Here is a 23379-nt window from a genome sequence, read left to right as displayed (position 1 = left end):
TTGTATCAGCTTTTTCCAATGTAAATACAGCCACTATCAAGTTCTCAGACACCAAAAATTGAAGGGGAGTGGAAACTAACAATATAAAAACATCTTGCAAGAAAAAATAAGTTTGATTTCTGACGCACCTAATGGTTAACCTCTTCCAACACAATCCTCACCAATTAAAATAAACCTAAAGCCAATTAAAGATCTAGTAAACTATTTATTGAGGATAGATCTTACCTGCGTAGCTTCTGGTTGCACAGGAACTTGGTTAGGCTGGGAAAGTCTAGATTCAGCATGAACTGGAAATACAATAAATTTACTATGTAACTTTACAATGAGACTTCTTACATGGTATAAATTATAAGCAAGTCTGGCAACGCTACCTTTTACTAAGATTGCCCAACACATCCCATAAGAAGTTGTTTACAACTCTGCCAAACTAACATTTTGGGTTGAAATTTTCCAGGCTGTCAGTCAGTCTCAAGAGGAATTTTGGGGGGGAAATTTCAGCTAAAATGGTTCATCCATTGCAGAGAACAAGGACAGGGACTCTTGGGTTCCATTCCAGCCTCTGGAGGGGAGTGTTCCCGTGTGGGTACAGATTCTTCTGACTGTTTCACCTCTTCTGTCCCATCACAGTCCTCTCTCTTCCTCACCCTGGCTCCTTGTCCCAGTTTCTAGCAAGTCCCAGTCCAGTGCCTCCTGACTCCATTCAAGCGCCAGTCTTCCCTCCCACGTCCTTGTCCCCATTCTTCCCCCCTTATCTGCATTTGAATCAGGCATTATGCGCCACCATGCTGCCTGGGCCCAGCAGTGAGTCACTGAGAGTACAGGAAAGACAGACTTTCTGATCACATTTCAGGTGTCCAAACCTGGCATAGCTGGCAGCAGCCTAGAACTGCAGTTGCAGCAAAAGGCCTGCTCAGCCCTGAGCTGGAACATGCTCAGTGCAGATGGAATCTTTGGGGAATTTGTCTGCTAAAATCAAAGTCTCTACTGAGCACATGAACCACAGTTTTTCAGATGCTTATAAGCTGGCATGATGTGAGTGGGTTTTCATGAGGACAGAAAGAGGAATAATTCTGCCACAATAGCCACACCCTTACAAATTTCAGGTCTCTTCTCCAAAGCATGATGCACTAAAGCTATTTGTAGAAAAGCTCCACAAGAGTTTTTAAAATGGACAAAACATTTTTCTTAAGTCTCACCATTCCTCTATCAAATTCCTTTCAAATCCACTGGCAAAGTGTCCCATTTTCTCTAGTGCTAGTTGACACAAAGGATTACAACCACCACCACCACCAGTTACTCTGTTAGCTTAAATGTCCAGGCTTGGAGCAGTGGATCAGAAGATTCCAAACCCACCGATGACTCTTCATACAATGATCAGTATGTCACATAAAGGAATTCTGATTTTTTTAGTTTGCTTTTTTTAAAATAAGGAAGTTACATACACAACTGTTAAATGTTCATTATGGTCACAAAGTTAAGTAGGGCTGTCGATTAATCACAGTTAACTCACACAATTAAAACAATTAATCGAATTGCAGTTTTAATCACACCGTTAAACAATGAAAATGTAATATTTTTGCATGTTTCTCTACATTTTCAAATATATTGATTTCAATTTCCAACAGAATACAAAGGATACAGTAATCACTTTATATTATTTTTATTACAAATATTTGCACTGTCAAAAAAAATAGTATTTTTCAATTCACCTAATACAAGTACTGTAGTGCAATCTCTATCATGAAAGTTGAACTTACAAATGTAGAACTATGTACAAAAAAAACTGCAGTCAAAAATAAAACAATGTAAAACTGTAGAGCCTACAAGTCCACTCAGTCCTACTTCTTGTTCAGCTAATTGCTCAGACAAACCAAGTTTATTTACATTTGCAGGCGATAAACGCTGCCCGCTTCTTGTTTACAATGTCACCTGAAAGTGAGAACAGGTATTTGCATCGAACCGTTATAGTCAGCGTCTTGAGATATTTACGTACCAGATGCTCTAAAGATTCACATGCCCCTTCATGCTTCAGCCACCATTCCAGAGGACATGCTTCCATGCTGATGATGTTCGTTAAAAAAATAAATTTGTTAGTTAAATTTGTGACTCAATTCCCTGTGGGAGAATTGTATGTTTTCTGCTCTGTTTTACCCGCATTCTGCCATATATTTCATGTTATACCAGTCTCAGATGACCCAGCATGTTGATCATTTAAAGAACACTTTCATTGCAGATTTCAAAAAACGCAAAGAGGGTACCAATCTGAGATTTCTAAAAATAGGTACAGCACTCGACCCAATGTTTAGGAATCTGAAGTGCCTTCCAAATAATCTGAGAGGGACAAGGTGTGGAGCACGCTCCCAGAAGTCTTAAAAAAGCAACATTCGAATGAGGAAACTACAGAACCTGAACCACCAAAAAAGAAAAACAATCTTCTGTTGGTGTCATCTGACTCAGATGATGAAAACGAACATGCACAGTCTGCACAGCTTTGGATTGTTATCGAGCAGAACCCATTATCAGCATGGATGCATGTCTTCTGGAATGGTGGTTGAAGCATGAAGGGATATATGAATCTTTAGTGCATCTGGCTTGTAAGATATCTTGCGCCATCGGCTATAACAGTGCCATGCAAACACCTGTTCTCACTTTCAGGTGACATTGTAAACAAGAAGCGGGCAGCGTTATCGCCTGCAAATGTAAACAAACTCGGTTTGTCTGAGCAATTAGCTGAACAAGAAGTAGGACTGAGTGGACTTGTAGGCTCTACAGTTTTACATGGTTTTATTTTTGACTGCAGGTTTTTTTTGTACATAGTTCTACATTTGTAAGTTCAACTTTAAGGATAAAGAGATTGCACTACAGTACTCGTATTAGGAATTGAAAAATACTATTTTTTTGACAGTGCAAATATTTGTAATAAAAATAATATAAAGTGAGTACTGTACATTTTGTATTCTGTGTTGTAATTGAATATATTTGAAAATGTAGAAAACGTAAAAAATTAAACAATAATAGAATACCATTTATTTACATCGCAATTACTTTTTTAAATTGCTTGACAGCCCTAAAGTTAAGCACTCAAAAAAGTTATGCAATGTCAGAATTAATGTTGCTGGGGGGCTACCGTAATTCAGCCCCCTTGTGCATATGCATGATAGTGTCTTTAATTACATGGTCGCAAACTATTCACCCCCCCCGCACAGGATTCCTGACTCATTCAGAGGACAGAATGGATAGTACTCACTTAAATGAGCACTTATTCAATGTTTTGTTTTCTCCTTATTGTTTAATGAGTGACCCCATGCCTTATTTACTGCAAGCTGATCAAACCCTGCTCTGAAAACAATTATTAATTTTCTCATGGGCTTTTCTATGGTGTTCATCACTATAGTGCAGGCCTGCACAACATGCGGCCCGGGGGCCGCATGTGGCCCACGTGGGCTCACTGTGCGGCCCGTGGTGGGGTGAGTAGGCAAATGGGCAGGCAGTTGCAGGGAGTGAGTCGGCGAGCCGGGGGAGGGGGGCTGAGGAGGCGAGCGGCAAATTGGTGGCTGACCTGTTTTACTGATCTGGTCTGGCTCCCATCCCCTTTCCCAGGGCCAGCTCCAGGCACCAGCAAAACAAGCAGGTGCTTGGGGAGGCACATTTCTAGGGGCGGCATTCTGGCACCGGCCATCATAGGCGCTGACTCTGGGGCATGGGGAAATAGTGCCCCCGCCGCCCCAGCTTGCCTCCTCTCCATCTGCTCCCCTGAGAGCGCCACCGCCACTCCGCTTCTCCCCCCTCCCTCCCAGGCTTGCCGTGTGCGAAACAGCTGTTTCATGCAGTAAGGCTGGGAGGGAGGACAAGCCGAGCGGCGGGGCACTCAGGGGAGCCGGCGGTGGTGGAGCAGAGATGAGCTGGAGCGGGGAGTGGTTCCTCTAACCCCCCCGTTACTTCCTGCACCACCCCACCCTAGCTCACCTCTGCTCCACCTGCTCCCCTAAACGCGCTGCTGCTCCGCTTCTCCCTCCTCCCTCCCAGGCTTGCCGCACGCAAAACCGCTATTTCGCGCAGCAAGGCTGGGAGGGAGGGAGGGAGAAGCCGAGCGGTGGGCACTCGGAGGAGGCGACGGTGGTGGAGCGGAGGTGAGCTGGAGCAGGGAGCAGTTCCTCTAACCCCCCCCACCCATTACTTCCTGCTTTCCCCGACCCTAGCTCACCTCCGCTCCGCCTGCTCCCCTGAACGCACCATTGTTCCACTTCTCCACCCTCCCTTGCCTGAAGCGCAGCAGCAGCACACCAGGGGGAGCAGGCGGAGCGTAGGTGAGCTAGGGTGGGAAGTCACGGGGGGCCCCGCAGGAAGCAATGGTGGGGGGGAAATGCGGCACACCGGGGGAGGAGGCAGGGCTGGGGATTTGGGGAAGGGGTTCAGAAGGGGTGGAGTTGCGGCGGGGCCGGGGGCAGAGGGGCACGAAAAAAAAAAAGGGGGGGGGGGGGGTTGGCCAAAAATTTTTTTGCTTGGAGCGGCAAAAATCCTAGAGCCGGCCCTGCCCTCTCCAAGTGTTGCAGCTGTCTGGAGGTGCCTGCCTTCCACACCTTCCTCATTCACACCTCATTCATTCAACAGGGCAATTGATTACAAAGTGCGGGGGGGAGGGGGGGATCTTATTCTACTTCTAGCAAAAAGACATTTTTCTTTTACCTTAATTATACTACCTTTGGGGCCTGCTATAACAAATTACTGAGGTTCAATACTGCTGTTTCGGTGGGGTGACGCTGGGGAAGGAGGGTTTGTTTCCACGGGGCAGGTGGCGCTGGGGGGGGAGGTGTGTTTCGGCAGCGCTGGGGGGGATTGTTTTTGTGTGGCGGGTGGCGCGGTGTTGTGTTTTGGGTGGCGCTGGGGCAGGGTTGGCAGCTCTCGGGGGGGTTTCGGCCCTCAGCTGTTTTCTTTGGAGTAATATGGCCCTCACCACTTTATGAGTTGTGCAGGCCTGCTATAGTATCTGAGTGACTCAGGTATTTTTTGACTACCCCTGTGAGATGAGGGAGTATTATCTGAATTTTACAGAAAGGAAACTGAGGCACAGAGATTAAGGTCAGAATTATCCACTAAATCCGGAAATATTAGTCTACAACACAATGACATGTCCTTCACAAGCCAAGTGCTTGGTCTTGTGTTCAAATAATTGAAAGGACACCCAATTACCAGAGATTTTGGGCAATAATTTATACACCAATGCCACAAATGAAAATCAGAGCAACAGACTACTAGATGTCTACAAAGTGCTCCACAGCACAGCTATATTCCATGAAAAATCACATAATGACCTCACTGAACACCAAGTGGGTTTAAGCTTAGAGATAACAAGGTTAGGAATGCCTGAAATCAAGTTAATTTTGCAAACCTTCCCCAAGATGCAGTTTTATGATTTACCATTACAAACCTGGAGGGCAAACCATCTGAGGCATATCCAAGTTTTGTGCTGGATTCATGGGCTGTGCTGATACGATGGCAGGATCAAGAGCCTGATTCTCAAACTCCAACATGGAATCCTAATAGAATAATTCAACAGGATTCAAGCATGCTTTTAAAAATGTATTAAATTATATTGTTATGATCAGGGATTTGGTCTTTTTTTAAAAAACATGAAAAATAGGAATATCAACATATTTAAAATCAACCTAGATTTCAAGGATTCTCCTACACCATTCACAACCCCAAAATTATAGAACTTACCTCCCAATTATGAAGTATACACTGAAGAGAAGATAATGTAACTATGGCAGCTTGTTTTCACAGGCAAACAGAATAAAGTACAAAAGACAAGCAGGTAACCTGCTCTTTACTACTTAGATGGCTTTATTATTTTTACTTTATATAACTGAGGCATTACTAACAAATGTAAGAGTTTAGTGTCCCTCTTAAACCAGTTCACCACAGCAGAGCAACTACATACCTGCATGAAGTTGTATGGGCCCTGCATCTGTGCCATGAGGTCCTGTACTCGCTGTTTCCTAACAAGAGGGTCTGCTTGAGTCACAGTAGTGAGAGCATGGGATTCAGGAACTGGAGGAGATGTAGCTTGTGGTTGTTGCTGGAGTGAATTTACAACCTAGTGAGGAAGTAACAATTGGCTCATGGGTTTCATCTACATATTTGGTTGAGACAATATCAGAAGTAATTTATCAAAAAGAATAAAAACTTGGAACTTTAACTACAAAGGTTTGGCAAACTAGTAAGTGCAAAACAACTCCAAGTTCTTGGAAAAGAGTATTACTGTAGCTTTCTACAATGCCCACACAAGGGCCTCTATTACCAGTATGTAGATTTCCTAGAAGGAGGTTTAATGCCTTATATTTCCTATATATTTCCTTTGCTTTTTTCAAAAATATGACCTGCTCAAAGAATGCTGCTGGGACAAAAGGTTTAGCAACAACTGCAATTACTTCAATTATTCAGTATCCATCCACCCACCATTGTGGTGCACTGTTTTTGACAGGTGAAATGCAAAATCAATTGTTTATTTCTACAAGCCCTGGGAGAGACTGTGCCTTTGAGGCCTAGCTTTGCCAGAGCCCCTGACAAAACGATGCTTTGCCTGGAGACATCTCAGCCAGCCTGGACCTGGGGAGAATGAGACTGATGGGTAAGGCCTGCTTTGCTTTGCAGACCTGACACTTGATTTTTTGAACCTTAGCAGCATCGTTTGGGAAAAAACACTGGTGCTTCTCCTGGGAAAAGGAAGCCACAGGACACATTTAGTTATCTGATGTTGGCCACTGTAAGCAGGAAATTAGACTAGAGGGACCATAGATCTGTTTGTGTCTGGTAATTCCTATTCCCAATCTTTTTTCTCAGCATCTCTCTCCTTATATCTCACTCATCTTTCTTTGTCTTTTGCTTTCTCTCCATCCAGCCTTCTGCCTGTCCACCTTTCACTCTTTCCCTGTCTGTTTCTCTGACCATTGTGCTCCATGTGTTTAGCAATAGTTTTTAAATGGAAGGTGCTGCTTAGTTTGGATCTTGTTGACAGAGACAAACTTCAAAGCACATTGCTCGGTTTTCCAGGTGAGATCCTCCATTTAGTGGCTTCTACTGAAAATTGCCCTGGCAAATAGTTTTTCTACATTTGATAGAAAAGCCAGTACAGGAGGTCATCTTTTCCCAAAGAAGTATGTTAAGCCAGACTGGAAGTACATTAGTTCTATACTTGTGTCTGTGTGTAGAATATTTTCTTCTTGGGTTTTCTTTCAAAATCAGAGACATTTTCATTCTCTCTCTCTTTCTTTTCACTCTCTCACTCTCCCTCTTCCCCTGTGCCCCAGGAAGCACTCTGGTTTCAGAAAACCTTTCCCATTCATGAGAAGTCATATGTAAAGTATCCAAATGGTTCATCACTTACCTACCGCCCCAACAAGAGCACTTGCTGGAATATTGAGAAAGGTAAGTGCTCCTCAGTTGAGGCATAGGTAAAGTGGAAAAAATACATCATTTTCTCTGCACAACATACAACGGAGACTCTTATTCATAGGTTTCCTCTTTCTCTAACTGTTCCCTTTTCCATTGATTGCATGTTTAAATTTAGTGATGATTGTGAATTGCAGGTAGTCTTATCCAAAGATAAGTTGAACTGTACCTGAATTCCAGCATTGAAAGATTAGTAACCAGAAAATTCCCACCAATCATACCTAAGCCACTGCACTTTCTGGTCTTTCTGTAGGATAGTGCTGCCTGGTTTGGATCTGGTTTCTTGAGAGAACAAGCACATTGCTGGGTTTCAATGCAGAACAGAACTCCATGTTTTCTGCTTTTTTGCACAGACTAATGCTCTCTCTAGAGAAAGATTTCCCAGGCAGAGGTGGGTTGGCTGCTACCAGAAAGGGGGTTCCAAAGAGGATGGATCTAGACTGTTCTCAGTGGTACCAGATGACAAGACAAGTAATGGTCTCAAGTTGCAGTGAAGGAGGTTTAGGTTGGGATATTAGGAAAAACTTATTCACTAGGAGGGTGGTGAAGCACTGGTATGGGTTCCCTAGGGAGGTGGTGGAATCTCCTTCCTTAGAGGTTTTTAAGGTCAGGTTTGATATAGTTCTGGCTGGGATGATTTAGTTGGGAATGGGTCCTGCTTTGAGCTGGGCGTTGGACTAGATGACCTCCTGAGGTCCCTTCCAACCCTGATATTCTATGCTTCTCTACCAATCAGGCTATGGAAGTGTCTACACTTGGAAGTTTACCAAAATAGTTATTCAGGTATAACTCCCCATGTGGGCATACTTAGAGCACGTCTACACTTGCAAAGTTACAGTGCTGGCAGTTACAGCGCCGCTCAGAGAGCGCCGAAGGAAAACCGCTGTTGTGTGTTCACACTGACAGCTGCCTGCGCAACAGCATGTTCATATTTATGACACTATTCAGAATGTAACACTATGGGCAGCTATCCCACAGAGCCCCTCTTTCTCTTTTGCCGCTAAGACTTGTCGGAAGGCAAAAGTGGTCGCAGGGCATCCTGGGTCCTGTCCCAATGCCCTGTGATTCACTGCTTCGCATCCCAGCAATCCCTGTGCTTCCGTCTGCATTTGGCACCATCTTTCAACAGTTTGTGTATTGTGTGCCCTGCCCTGCCTCTTTCGGACAGCAGGAATGGATCCCAAGCTGTTGACCAGTATGCGGTTTGCACTGACTAACACGTCACGAGTGGCAGTGGAGTTATTCCTTGAAACTACAAAGGCAAGAAGAGTGTGACATTGATCTCGCCACACGTAATAGCTACGACATGAGATTGCTTGTAGCATTCACAGAGGTGCTGATGACAGCTGAACGTCGCTTTTGGGCTCAGAAAACAAGCACTGAGTTGTGGGATCACATCATCAAGCACGTCTGGGATGATGAGCAGTGGCTGCAGAACTTTCGGACGAGGAAAGCCACATTCATGGGACTATGTCATGAGCTCGCCCCAGCCCTTCGGCGCAAGGACACGAGCTGCCCGGTCACTGGAGAAGCGCGTGGCGATTGCACCGTGGAAGTTGGCTACTCCAGACTGCTACTGATTGGTTGCTAACCAGTTCAGAGTGGGAAAGTCGACCACTGGAGTTGTGTTGATGGAAGCGTGCAGGGCTATTAATCACATCCTGCTCCAAAAGACCGTGACTCTGGACAACGCGCGTGACATTGTGGTTGGCTTTGCACAAATGGGCTTCCCCAACTGCAGAGTCGTGATCGATGACATACATTCCAATTCTGGCATCGGACCACCTAGCCACCGAGTACATTAATCGCAAGGGGTATTTCTCAATGGTTCCCCAGGTGCTTGTGGATTACCGTGGGTGTGTCACAGACATTAACGCAGGCTGGTCTGGAAAGATGCATGATGCACACATCTTTTGGAACACTGGCCTGTTCAAGAAGGTGCAAGCAGGAACTTTCTTCCCGGACCAGAAGATCACCATAGGGGGAAGTCGAAACACCCACTGTGATCCTGGGAAACCCCGCCTACCCCTTAATGCCATGGCTCATGAAGCCATACACGGGGCAACTTGACAGCAGCAAGGAGCAGTTCAACAACAGGCTGAGCAAGTGCAGAATGACTGTGGAGTGTGCGTTTGGCCATTTAAAAGCCTGCTGGCGATGCCTGTTTTGGAAGCTGGACATGGCCGATGACAATATTCCTGTGCTTACAGTCGCGTGCTGTACGCTTCATAATATTTGTGAAGGGAAGGGTGAAAGCTTCACTGAGGGCTGGACCGCAGAGGCTCAGCGTCTGGAGGATGAATTTGAACAGCCAGAGACCAGGGCTATTAGAGGGACACAGCGCGGGGTCCTAAGGATCAGGGATGCTTTGAGACAGCAATCTGAAGCTGAAAGCCACTAATATTTGTTGCTATGCTTGGGATTGCAGTCCTTGTAATGCTAGGTGGTGATTGGTGCGCATGATGCAAGAAGGGGCCTTAACATAATTGTATGTTGCTTTGAAGTGCTTTTTGCTTTTACTTAATACAATAAAGATTGCTTTCAAACAAACAATTCTTTTATTGAAAAACAACCAGAGGAGAGAGTCAAATGAAAAAAATCATCAGCAGGGAGGGGGATAGAGGAAGGGAATGAAGGTCTCAAGATGAGGAGGGGTCCTGGATGGCTACAGATTTGTGTATGTCCAGGGATCATACCCAACCTTCTCCTTTGGAGTACGATGCAATGGGTGCTGTACGTCAGCAGGGCCAAACTGCAGAGGGATGGATGTTGAGTGCAGTGGGTAGTGGGAGTCCACACTGCTGGACTGTGAGGAATGGAATGCTGCGGGTAGAGAGTGGAGCCAGGAGGTTGGTAATAGTGTGTTGGCGGTGTGGGGAGGCACATGGGAATGAATTTTGCGACAGCGGCTGAAGGGGAGGGCAGGCGGGCATGGAGCTGTTTGGTTTGAAGAGCTGGTAACTCCTGGAGGGTGTCTGCTTGGTGCTCCATAACTTAAGAGCCACTCTGTGGCTTCTTTCTGGTGTGCCGCCTTCTCCTTTCAGACCCTTTTCTTGCTGTCCTGCCACTCCTTCAATTCTTTTTTCTGAGTGGCGAAGTGCATCATAACCTCATGAATCAAGTCCCCCCTTAGTTCTTCTTGGATGCTTTCTAATTCTGTACAGACATTCTGCCGCCGATAACAAAGAGGGAGGCTGTGCTCTCAAGGTCATCTCTGAAGTTTAAATGCAACATTTTACATAAGCAGTGTTGTTTGCAACACAGACAACACTGTTTCAGTGCTTTAAAATACAGCCAGTACTCACACACCTGTCACTAACTGGCTGACCCCAGGCAAGCACACATGAACCACAAGACCCCCAAAACGGTGAGTAGCCACAGGGGCAGGGTAAATCACTGTTCCCGGACCCTGCTGTACGCTGGGCACGTGGCTCTTGGGCACTTGGGGAGAGCCAGCCCTGTAAGGTGGGCCTGATAATCATTCCTATCTCTATACTTTCCACAGGAAGTGATCATTATGGAAGATATCTCGCTGCTGAGGGTGAGCAGGGAATCAAGGGAGGGTCTTCTCCAAGCCTGCGGCTTCCGCCCTGGCTCCAATGCGGCTAGCCTGTGTGCAGCAATGATCCCCGCACCAGTTACGGTAAAGTAGCACGGGAAAGTTACCGTTAATGGGGCAAGAAACAAAGCAGCTCTGCCGAGGAACCTGCAGCAGCGGATTGCCCAGTACCTCCACAAGAGTTTCCTGGAGATCTGAGGGAGATTCCTATGAAGTGATGGAGTGTATCAGCCGCCTGTTCCACTGCTCAGGCGAGGCATGAGGTGGAGACAAGCCTGCTTTCTGAAACCCTCCTGCCTCCAACAACTCGCTTCATCAATTCCCAAAATCAGATCCACTTAGCAGGGGCCTCCTCTCCTGTTTGTGTTTTGCCAAGCTCCGACTGCTGTAACTGGGTAGGCTCCTTCGGGGTAGAAAAGAGCTCCTGACTGTATGCATCTCTGGCCTCTGAGTCATCCTCTGCCTGTGGGTCCCCCTCCCACTCTTCATCCAAGATTGCCTCCTCCTGGCTCGGTCCACTCTCGACTGGCATACAAGCGAACAAAGTATCCACAAGGTCCTTCGCAGTGGAGGTGGGGTCGCCACCGAGTATCACGTCCAGATATTTGTAGAGCCCGCAGCTCGTGGACGCAGCACTGGAGAGGTGGTTTGACTCCCGCGCCTTGTGGTAGGCGTTCCGCAGCTCCTTCACTTTGACCCTGCACTCTATCATGCATCTAGAAATCTGTCCGTAGGTATCATAATTCTGGCAGCTGGAGCGCAGCTGTGACTGCACTGCCTCCTCTCCCCAAATGCCAGTGAGGTCCAGCAGCTCGGCACTGCTCCAAGCGGGGGATCGCCTGGTGCGTGAAGCAGGCATGGCCACCTGGAAAGATGCGCTGAGACTAATGCACGCATCACCGAGCAAACAGGAAGGGGACTTTCAAATTTGCAAAGGAATGTACAGGGTGGGACTGACTGTTGGTCATCTGAGGGCAGGGCAGTAGAGTTCAAACTGATAGCCAGAAAGGTGAGCACAGGCATTGTGGGAAACTTCCCAGAGGCCAACTGCAGCGCTGTAATCACCACAGTGTCTGCACTAGCTCTGCAGTGCTGTAGCCCCGGCGCAGAAAGCTCTACACACCTTTCATCGGGGTGGTTTTTTTGGAGTGCTGCATCTGCCCAGTTTCTGTGCTCTAAATGGATTGGCAGTGTGTACACCTTGGGAGTTACAGTGCTCAAAGCTGCTTTACTGCACACAAACTTGCCAGTGTAGACGGGGCCTTATTTTGAAATCAAGAGTGCCTTTTTCCAATTTAACTTAATCCACTAAACTAAATCAGAAAAAGGCATTCAATTCTACAATAAGGGAGTTCCACACGGAGTTATTTCTGAATATTATTCAGGAATATCTATTTTGGTAAATGTCCAAGTGTAGACATGCCCTTATAGTCTGTTTCAATAGGGTTTCTAAATTTTAGGTAGGCCTAAACAGCTTTGTAGGGACTTAAGTAACCAGATGTTATCCTACATAAATTGCCTGAGAATGTAGTGACCTCTAGTCTCAGGCAGCATGGTCTAGAAAGAATGGGTGCCCAAACAGTATTCGAAGATAGGCCCAGAGGCATGGTTAAGCCTGGAGATGCAAGTTAAGATGTCAAGCAGTAGTCTCTTAAGTCTGCTCTGCAACCTGTATACCCTGAAAACAAACAGTATAAAGGATCTCCGCCACAACATTTGGAGAAAAAGAACAGTGGGATTCTTTACACATTAGCGTCTCAAGGGGGGTGGGTCACAGTAACAGGACTGCAGTATAGCATATGACTACATTCAGGCGTGAAATAACTGAGAAGCAGGAGATGGCAGGCAAGAGAGGTTAAGGCTCAAAAGAGGCTCATAACAGTGTCCAAACTTGAACATTCCCTGCTGATCCCCAGAAGCCAAGAACAGTGGTGGCCCTTTCAAATATTAATTGGGATCATTACTGGTAATCTGTCCAAAGCCTCTGTATCTAGGACTTTTTAGATGCCAAGATCTAAATGGTTACAGACCAGTTTCAAGCAGACCCAACACCAAATTATGCAGAAATGCCTTTGAAAACTAGCTGTACTGGTCATTGTAAACGGTGCACATGCTTGAGGGGAATCAAGGGAAGAATGCAGTTTATAGGACCAAAAAATAAAAATAAAAAAATTAACACCTGATTGTCTAAGACAAAGACTGTTCATAGTTGTGATTGCTAATACTCAATCATGCTCTAGAAGGGAGAAATTCTATGCTTACAGTATTAATTTCTGTGCCTTCATAGCTGGGTTCCTTTTGTCTCACCCTCAAATCCTGTCAGATGAGCTACTTTCTGATGGTGTCAAAAAATAGTCTTTTACTTCACTACCACTAGGTGTCTACAATTCATTAGTTTATGTGAATTATTAGTTCACATATAATATTCTGCACCTAGCAGGCATTTCCAGAGATGGAGATAGCTATTTGTGCCTGCCCAATGTTTTGGAAGAATTGATTAGCGTACAGATATTCCTGACTCATATTCCTCTTCTGCAGCATTTGAGCACAGATACGTGAAGTTAATTTAATACCACTTTAAAAACAGTGACCGATTTCCACTTCCTCAAAAAATCCAGACGTAGCACCAATTTTGTGGGACTGGTGATGTTATGTTTTCCAAAAGCTACCCACTGAATGTGATGTCAAACTTCTAGATGTCTTGAGAGACCGTGGAGCAAAGGATGGAGGGAAGTGTGGCATTCAGAAACAGAACAGCAGCTCCCAGAGAGCACAGCATCACACAGTAATTAAGTTTTGAAAATCCTAGTGGCTAGGAACCCAGCTGAACTGAACACCCAGCACCAAGAATAAATTTAAAAACCCATCATCAACTTTCACCCACATTTTGGTTTAAAATTCCCCATGTCCAAGTGCACACACCTGGCCATCCAAAGGAGACCGTTTGAAAATTTCCATTATAAGTACATATGATTTAACACCATCTAAGAAGCATTGCCCAAAGTGAGGCTGTCAGTTTAAGTCCCCTGAAAAGGATTACACTACATTTAATTCCCTCTCACTTTAGAAGGCCCAATTGTACATTTTTGCATTGTACAATCCCCAAAATGCCAATTATGGAGTGGATCAGTGTGAAATAAAATAGAAAGATGGTTTGGAGAACAGAAGTTAAATTGTAAAATACGTTTTGAAAATATTTATAAGATTGCAAGTGTGGATTCCCCCTCACTTAGATGTTGGTACAAAGCTTTGACAATAATTGATTCCGCTTTTTTAAAAGTGGACACAAAACTTGGTTAGCAGCTATTGGCTGAATATAACGAGGCTATACAGCTAAAAAAATCATGGTTTGGAATTGACTATTAAAAACATCCAACCTAAGCAGTTTTGAGTAAATCTATAAAAACTGGACGTTTTTTGCATGAAATTTATAACTGCATCTTTTAAGAAATGTAGCACACTGAATTAGATCAGACAAAAGCAGGGCTGGAGAGAACCTCAAGAAGTCATCTAGCCCCCCGTGATGAGGCAGGACAAAGTATGCCTACCAGCAACCCTGCCAGATGCTTTTCTAACCTATTTCTTAAAGCCTCTACAGCCCTACGTAACCTGTTGTAGTGCTTACCTATCCTCAGTTAGGTATTTGCCTAATACCTAAGCTAAAATTTCCCTTAGCTTGGGCACTAATTTTTTAAGCCATAAAAAATTTGCAGAGGGGTAAATCTTGAGTATATCTTTGTAATGAAGGTTTTTAAAAAGAGAATTTAAGATCCCGGTCATTTCCACCACCACCCCATTTCCTTCAGAAGTGAACATTTCTCCTTCAGAGAAACTCATGAATTGCCTCCTTTCAAATCATCAACTGTTCTCAATACAACCAAAGCCACAGGCTGTCCTCAGTTAAGATGGATGCTCACTTCTGACAGCAAAGGGGCTGGCATCTTCCCTGAAGATACAATGGCTTAATTCCCATTGCATAGTAGTGGCTATCTTTGCTAAGAGAAGCTGTGACCTCTGTCCCATGAAGTACATTGGGAGATGATGGTCACTTTAAAAAGAGGGCTATTCTTTGTGAACTTCTCTGAGGAAAAGGCTTTGTATGCTAATCTCTACTGAAGAAAAAAAACATACAATTATGAAGACTGGGGGCAGGCTTTGGGCAGCATGAGTGACGTTATTGGCCGGCTGCAAGGATTTGAGGACTGGCACCGGCCCTAAGGTAAACTGAGTTTGAGACCCCTGTTTTAGAGCCTACAAGTCCAATCAGTCCTACATCTTGTTCCGCCAATGGCTAAGACAAACAAGTTTGTTTACATTTACAGGAGAAAATGCTGTATTTACAATGTCACCAGAAAGCGATAACAGGCATTTGCATGGCACATTTGTAGCTGACATTGCAAAGTATTTACGTGCCAGGTATGCTAAACATTCGTATGCCCCTTCATGCTTTGGCCACCATTCCAGAGGACATACTTCCATGCTGATGACGCTTGTTAAAAAATGTGTGTTAATTAAATTTGTAACTGAACTCCTTGGGGGGGAGGGAGCAGGAGGGAAGAGAATAATATGTCTCCCTTTTACCCACATTCTGCCATATATTTCATATTATAGCAGTCTCAGATGATGACCCAGCACAAGTTCATTTTAAGAACACTTTCACTGCAGATTTTGACAACGCTAAGGTACCAATCTGAGATTTCTAAAGATAGCTACAGCACTCAACCCAACTTGATTTAAGAATCTGAAGTGCCTTTCAAAATCTGAGAGGGACGAGGTGTGGAGGATGCTTTCAGAAGTCTTAAAAGAGCAACACTCCGATGCAGAAACTACAGAACCCAAACCACCAAAAAAGAAAATCAGCTTTCTGCTGGTTTCATCCGACTCAGATGATAAAAATGCAGATGCTTTGGTCTGCACTGCTTTGGATTGATATCAGGCAGAACCCATCAGCAACATGGACGCATGTCCTCTGGAATGGTGGTTGAAAATGAAGGGACATATGAATCTTTAGCGCATCTGGCCCATAAATATCTTGCGACGCCAGCTAAAACAGTGCCATGTGAACACCTGTTCTCACTTTCAGGTGACACTGTATACAAGAAGCAGGCAGCATTATACCCTGCAAATGTAAACCAACTTGTTTGTCTGAGCGATTGGCTGAACAAGAAGTAGGACTGAGTGGACTTGCAGGCTCCAAAATATTGAACTGCGTTCAAAAATAAAACAATGGATTTTTGTATATAGTTCTACATTTCTAAGTTCAACTTGCATGATAAAGAGATTGCACCACAGTACCTGTATTAGGTGAACTGAAAAATACAATTTCTTTTTTGCTTTTTTACAGTGCAAATACTTGTAATCAAAAACGAACATAAGCACTGTACACTGTGGATTCTGTGTTGTAACTGAAACAATATATTTGAAAATGTAGAGAACACCCCAAAAAAATTAAATAAGTGGTATTCTATTATTGTTTAATTGTGCGACTAAACAGATCAATCGCTTGACAGCCCTAATTTTAATATAAGTGGGGTTTTTTTAGTCAAGGAATGGGATTTAAGCATCAGAATATGGCAGTCAGCAGCACAGTTATACAAATGGAAAATCTTCTCGCTATAGACTGGTGTCTCACATCCATTCCAAGTACCGTTCGTTCTGAAGGCCATGAATAAATCTGTGGATCATGAATTTCTGATGGACTGGTTATATCTGGCAGAGCAGATATCAAGATGGCTCCTCTTCTCTAAGAAATCCTGAAGCAGTGACAGGTAGTTACTCGATCTCAAGGCTGAAAGAGCCAGGAAGACACCACATGGAGTCAAAGGGGAAAAAAATATCTTTCTTGGAAGGTAGGAGCTCTGGAACTTGCTTCTACAGGAGATTAAGCTGAACCAAGCACTAATCCAGTCATACACTGAAAGATTACTTTTTATTTATATATATCTTCCTAATGGCTGGAATAAGTTCATGTCCAATCCACCGATCAAGAAGACAGTGGATAACTATTCTCTCCAATACATGAAAATGTGTGTAAAGAGCCCGTTATAGTACAGTGGTGGGTTTAAATATGTAGATAATACATCTATGTAAGTCACGGTATTTGTAAAATTCTTACTATTCGTGTTGTAATTCATGTGTGCAAAACAGAGTGTTAAAGCTGAATACTCATTTTCATGACTTGTATGAAGAATGAATAATGCATTAACAGTTTTCTTTGTAAGTATGACTTTTCTTCTAGAAGTAAATATATAGTACATATAGGTTTATCTACTTCTGAGCAAACTTGTGCACACCTGGCAGGCAAAGTAAGTTGTGGTTGAGTTTACATGTGGAATTAACAACTGTATCACCAGGAAACTGCATAAAGCAATACAGCTCCATAATGCTGTCAATAGCTGTAACTACAATTTAGAAGTTCTACATTGGCTATGCATCAGTGACAATTTTAAAATTGCTTGTTACTCTTCTAGTTCCACCTCCCCAACCTATTAATACACTACTAAAGTAACTTCCCCATTGAGATTTAGTTACATGCAAGGTTAGTACTATAGAGTACACAATACAGGAAAATATGGCCAGCTCAAGATTGGTAAAAAGGTTTATTTTGGGGTTAAAATCTATTATGAACGTTTTGAAGAGTTGCGAGTCAGTGAAAACAGGGACTGCAATTTTACCAGCAGCACATAAGACATCTTACCTCAACCGTTTCAACTGTCCACTCATCTACCTGTTCCTTCTCACTGCTGCTGAACTGAGTCTCCGCCATGAACTGTCTGTTTACATACTAAAATAAAAATGAGAAAGTATGAAAGACAGACAGTGGCATTAAAGCTAAAATAGTGACTGCAATCTTTCCACTGAATAGTACCTCAGTTGATTCAACTTCACTTGGTTCAGTGTATTCTTCTGTTGGCTCAGGTTCTATGAGAAAAATATACTATTTTAGGCACATTCCATTAAGTAAATGTATGTTACTCTTTCCTTTAGACTTGGGGGGGGGCGGGGGGAAATAGTTAAATCCCAACCAGTAGTTTAACAGTTTGTCTTCCTTTGACAATTTGACAAACACTGTTTTGGTTTAATCTTTGTGATTTTAGAGTTATGAGAACGTAAGTTCTGTTCTTTAACCTACAGCTCTACAGCAAACTGGACTAGAAAGATGTGGGAAAGCAAGATATGGTGACCAATTTTAAATCTACATGATAGCACATAAGCAGTTTCACTGTTAAGATGTATTCCTAGTTTAGAAGTTGCAGTGAACTTTATCTTGAATGCATATTTTGAACCTTTGCCCACTCAATGAAGATCCCATTAAGCATCTGTGCCTCCTTAGGCTGCTGCTATACTCAGGATTTTAACTGCTAGTTAGCTCATTCTTCACATTTATGCACTTTGTAAAAGAACATATGTAGCCTGGCTACATAATAGATAAATGCAAAGCATGAAATTCTGTCTAAAGCACTAGACTGACTGAATAGTTTAGATATATTAGCTTGATTTATTTCACATTTGTAATTATTTTTCCACTGCTCTCATGGATCCTAGCAAGTAGGAATAACAGTAGACCTACAACTTACCCAAACAGATAAATGTACTTACCAGCTTCTGCTACAGGATCTTCCACTGTAGGTGCAGGGGCTGCCTCCTCTTCCTCACACAATCCATTCTGATGGTTGTGGGTACTATCAAAATAACTAGTTTGAAGAATGCGTTCAACAACATCCTTCAAGGCCTTGTCTGCAAAGGAATTAAATTCTGTCAAGTATAGACTAAAAGATCATATAACTGTTTTCCAGGATGATGTCCATCGTCCCCCGACACACACCCCAATTTCATAAAACTTATTTTCCATTTATTGGTAGGAAACATTTACTGTCCAGAACTAGTCTAATATCACTTTGAATTTAATTATCTACCACAGAACGTCCTCTGGATTTTAACAATCAGAAATGAAAAGCATTTCCCGAGTTGTGCCAGCACTGCATACTGCCTGTTTGCACATTAAACCATGGTAATTTAAAGAGCAGCTGACAACTCCAAAGTCATTTTGAAGCAATTCTGCTTCTTGAATCTATGAAAAGCTGAACTTCATTTTTGACTAGATCCTAGGGGGTAAGTATCTTAAAACGTACCATGAAAGAAGCAGTTAGATATTGATAATGCAAGAATAAGCAAGATCTCCACGAGGTCTGTGTATACCCCCCAGAACCATAGCATAACCCTAGAGTCCTGGAATGAGTGCAAAGTCTAGGTCGGCAACCTACGGCATGCAAGCCGATTCTGAATGGCACACTGCTACCTGCCGCAGTCCTGGCCCCCAGGCCCACTCAGCCCCCACGCCCACCGCTCTCCCCTGTAGGGGCAGGAGGCAGAAGCTTGGTTCTGCGGCAGCCAAGCTTCCCTCGTCCCCCGCTTCTTCCCCCAGCATGGTGCTTTCCTGCCCCTCCTCCTCCTCCTCCTCCCTGCCGCCGATCAGCTGATAGCCCTTGCAAGGGGGAGGGGGACCAGTGGCAGCGTGCTCACTGCTCTGTAGAGGAGGCAGAGAAGAGGTAGGGACGGAGCCTTGAGGAAGGGGGCGGAACAGGGCATATCCCTTCCAACCCCCTGCCATATGCCACTTAGGGCAGGGGGCTGGGAGCACCCTCAAGAGCCGAGCACCCCAGCCCTCTGCCCTGAACCACCCCCCCACACACACACCCACACCCCAGCCTTCTGTCCTGCACCCACCCACCCACACCCTCTAAATGGAAAACACAGCTGCATCTACTCGAAGATGAAGAGCAGCAACAGCCAGGCCAAGTAATCTGCCAATGAGAACTTGACATGTGTCCAGTCTTTATCGCACCAACATATTACAACCAATAGAACTGTTGCATGCAAATTAGCTACAGAGGAATAGTGGCAATTGGTTGGGATACATTGAGTCATTTGACATCAGAGGTAAAAGTTGATCTGAACCTGTCTGTAAACCTATATCATAACTATATACAATTTTTAATAATGTAGCTTTTTACAACAAAAGTTCTTCAAATATAGCATAGACACAAGATTTCTATTACTTTTATTTATGGAAAGATTGAAGAATTTTCTTCTGTTAAATTCATTTGGGAGTGAATTTAAGTATAGTAGATGCTAATTTTCTTAAAGAACACAGTTTTCAATGGATTTTACATCCAACTAATCTACTTAATTTTCTAAAATTTACTCTGTGCTCACAAATTAAGTTGTGTAACTTTGGAGGATACACTGCCTTTTTCATATATAGCAAAGAAGTTAAATCCCTGCTTTAAGTGCAAAATGGAATTCAGTCTAAAATATGGAGTCACAACCAGCACTTCCATACTAAGCTGAATGCACTGTAAAGCACACATCTACATATCTTGGGCCCATACAGGAAAATCCTAATAGTATCTAGTTGCCATTTAAAATGCCATGTTTTGTTCAGATTACAAGTAATTATTCTTTTGTGCATTATTTGTAATACTAAAAATAAATACTAGAAAGAAAACCCTGATTTTAACAGCACATTTTCTAGCGATGAAGAAAATAGAGGACAATTTCAACTGTAGAATAAGCAGCAACTGTAAATAAAAGCATAAGCAAAGATTGCTTTTTCTTGCGAAAATTCTGCTTTATGTACAAAAATATCTTCCTAAAATTCTTTTAAAGTTGTTTTCAACAATTCTTGATAAGGTTAGCACATCCTTATGTCACATTTTCAGCCTAAATTATCTACTTGATCCAAAAATCACGAAGTATCATTATGTCAGAGAATTATTACCTCAACAGTTATAGCAGTTTTCAGAAAATAGCAACCAACCCTGGAAATATTAAGCCCCTTATACTTTAATGGTTTATCTTATTCACATAAACATACTTCAAAAACATCCATTCTGTGAAATACAATAAACAGCCATTAAAAGCTGTAATTTTCCTGAGATTGGTTTTAAAACCACACTCCTTTAATTCCTTCAGCAGGAAGTTTCACTTCATCTCAAATTAAGCAATACATTTGGCTATAACAGTAGACAATCTATCTATATATCTATCTATAACAGCTGTTTTCATAAAACCACATACATAGATGGATTTACTTAAACTAATGAAACCAACTATTTCTTACTAAGGCCTGGTCTACACTACGACTTTAATTCGGATTTATCAGCTTTAATTCGAATTAACCCTGTAACCGTCCACACAACGACGCCATTTAATTCGATGTAAAGGGCCCTTTAAATCGATTTCTGTACTCCACCCCAACGAGCAGAGTAGCGCCAAAATCGATTTTAGCAATTCGAATTAGGGTTAGTGTGGCCGCAATTCGATGGTATTGGCCTCCGGGAGCTATCCCACAGTGCATCATTGTGACCGCTCTGGACAGCAATCCGAACTCGGATGCACTGGCCAGGTAGACAGGAAAAGCCCCGCGAACATTTGAACTTCATTTCCTGTTTGCCCAGCGTGGAGAGCACAGGTGACCACAGATACCTCATCAGCACAGGTAACCATGCAGGCTGATAATCGAAAAAGAGCACCAGCATGGACCGTGAGGGAGGTACTGGATCTGATCGCTGTATGGGGAGAGGATTCAGTGCTTGCAGAACTTCGTTCTAAAAGACGAAATGCAAAAACTTTTGAAAAAATTTCCAAGGGCATGATGGAGAGAGGCCACAATAGGGACTCTGAGCAGTGCCGCGTGAAGGTCAAGGAGCTCAGACAAGCCTATCAAAAAACAAAGGAGGCAAACGGTCGCTCCGGGTCAGAGCCGCGGACATGCCGCTACTACGCCGAGCTGCATGCAATTCTAGGGGGGGCTGCCACCACTACCCCACCTTTGTTCGTGGATTCTGGGTCGGGGATAGTCTCGACGCCTGAGGATTCTGCCGATGGGGTAGAGGAGGAGGAGGAGGAGGATGAGCTTGCAGAGAGCACACAGCACTCCATTCTCCCCAACAGCCAGGATCTTTTTCTCACCCTGACTGAAGTACCCTCCCAAGCCTCCCAAGCCAGTACCCAAGACTCTGACCCCATGGAAGGGACCTCAGGTGAGTTTACCTTTTAAAATATAAAACTTGTTTTAAAAGCAAACGGTTTTTAATGATTACTTTGCCCTGAGGACTTGGGATGCATTCGCGGTCAGTTCAGCTACTGGAAAAGTCTGTAGCTACTGGAAAAGTCTGTTAACGTGTCTGGGGATGGAGCGGAAATCCTCCAGGGACATCTCCATGAAGCTCTCCTGGAGGTACTCCGAAAGCCTTGCCAGAAGGTTTCTGGGCAGTGCATCCTTATTCCCTCCTCCATGGTAGGACACTTGACCACGCCATGCTTGCAGCAAGTAATCTGGTATCATTGCCTGACAAAGCCTAGCAGCGTATGGTCCCGGTGTTTGCTGGCATTCAAGCAACATCCGTTCTTTATCTTGTTGTGTAATCCTCAGGAGAGTGATATCACTCCTGGTAACCTGGTTGAAATACGGGAACTTAATTAAGGGGACAGAGGTGGCCGTTCCTACTGGGCTGTTTGCCTGTGGCGGAAAATAAATCCTTCCCTGCAGTTAGCCAAGCGCAGATGGGAAATTGGCCCTGAAGTTTTCCGCGTTTGGCTAGCAGGGTTCTTCCCTGTTACCAGCCACGCGGTGGGGGGAGGGTACCGTGATCATCCCAGAGAATTCATGGCGAGGGGGGGGGGGGGTCGGCGGCGGGGGGGGGGGGGGGTAGTTTGGTGCCTGCAGGGATCTTCCCTGATACCAGCCATGCGGTGGGGGGAGGGGTACCGTGATCATCCCAGAGAATTCATGGCGGGGGGGGGGGTTAGTTTGTTTTCTGGTGCTGCTGAATGTTAACAGAAAAACCGCAGCACTCTACTTGCCTGAAGGGGCCCAGACAAGCCCCCCCCACACTGCCCCCCCCCCCAACTGGCTGAGATTGGCCAGGCTTCTGCAGCACTCTACAGGCTATGCTTGGTATGTGGGAAAGGAGGGTGCAGAAGCTGTAAAACAATGGCTTACCATGGCCGCATGCAAGCCGAATTCTGTTGCCCAGACCTGTGATCTCTAGCAGCAAAGCCACAAGCACTCAGCATTAAGAGGCAAAATGCGACCTTGCACAGAAATCACATGTGCTATGTAATGTGAACAGTGTTGGTCACCGTGAAAGAGTATAAGCATTGTTCTGCAAAATGTAGCTTTTAAAACAATTCTCTCTTTTTTCCCCTCCCTACAGCAGCTGCAAATTCCTCAAGCCTTCCTCCTCCATCCCGAAGGTTATCACAGATAAGGCGTCGTAAGAAGAAGACGCGGGAGGACATGTTTTCTGAAATTATGCAATCCAGCAGGAGTGACAGAGCTCATCTGAATGAGTGGAAGGAAA

At 44.1% G+C, this 23379-nt stretch overlaps 1 protein-coding gene across 3 annotated transcripts in view; it reads right to left on the bottom strand.

The window, feature by feature from the left end:
- The window catches only part of CAPRIN1 (cell cycle associated protein 1), a 105726-nt gene that overhangs the window by 23850 nt on the left and 58497 nt on the right, over positions 1 to 23379 (bottom strand). For all 3 annotated transcript variants that reach the window (XM_054025162.1, XM_054025159.1, XM_054025161.1), the window contains exons 7-12: positions 18611 to 18748; positions 17880 to 17932; positions 17709 to 17795; positions 5942 to 6097; positions 5429 to 5537; positions 226 to 287 (exon numbers count right to left, since the gene is read on the bottom strand). In XM_054025162.1, coding sequence (XP_053881137.1) covers positions 226 to 287; positions 5429 to 5537; positions 5942 to 6097; positions 17709 to 17795; positions 17880 to 17932; positions 18611 to 18748 — 605 coding nt within the window. The remainder of the gene's footprint in view (positions 1 to 225; positions 288 to 5428; positions 5538 to 5941; positions 6098 to 17708; positions 17796 to 17879; positions 17933 to 18610; positions 18749 to 23379) is intronic.

The sequence above is a fragment of the Malaclemys terrapin genome, chromosome 4 (assembly GCF_027887155.1).
Source record: "Malaclemys terrapin pileata isolate rMalTer1 chromosome 4, rMalTer1.hap1, whole genome shotgun sequence".
In the NCBI taxonomy this organism is placed as follows: domain Eukaryota; kingdom Metazoa; phylum Chordata; order Testudines; family Emydidae; genus Malaclemys; species Malaclemys terrapin.
The sequence above is the reverse complement of the archived record's forward strand: the minus strand, read 5'-3'. Positions and strand labels throughout refer to the sequence as shown.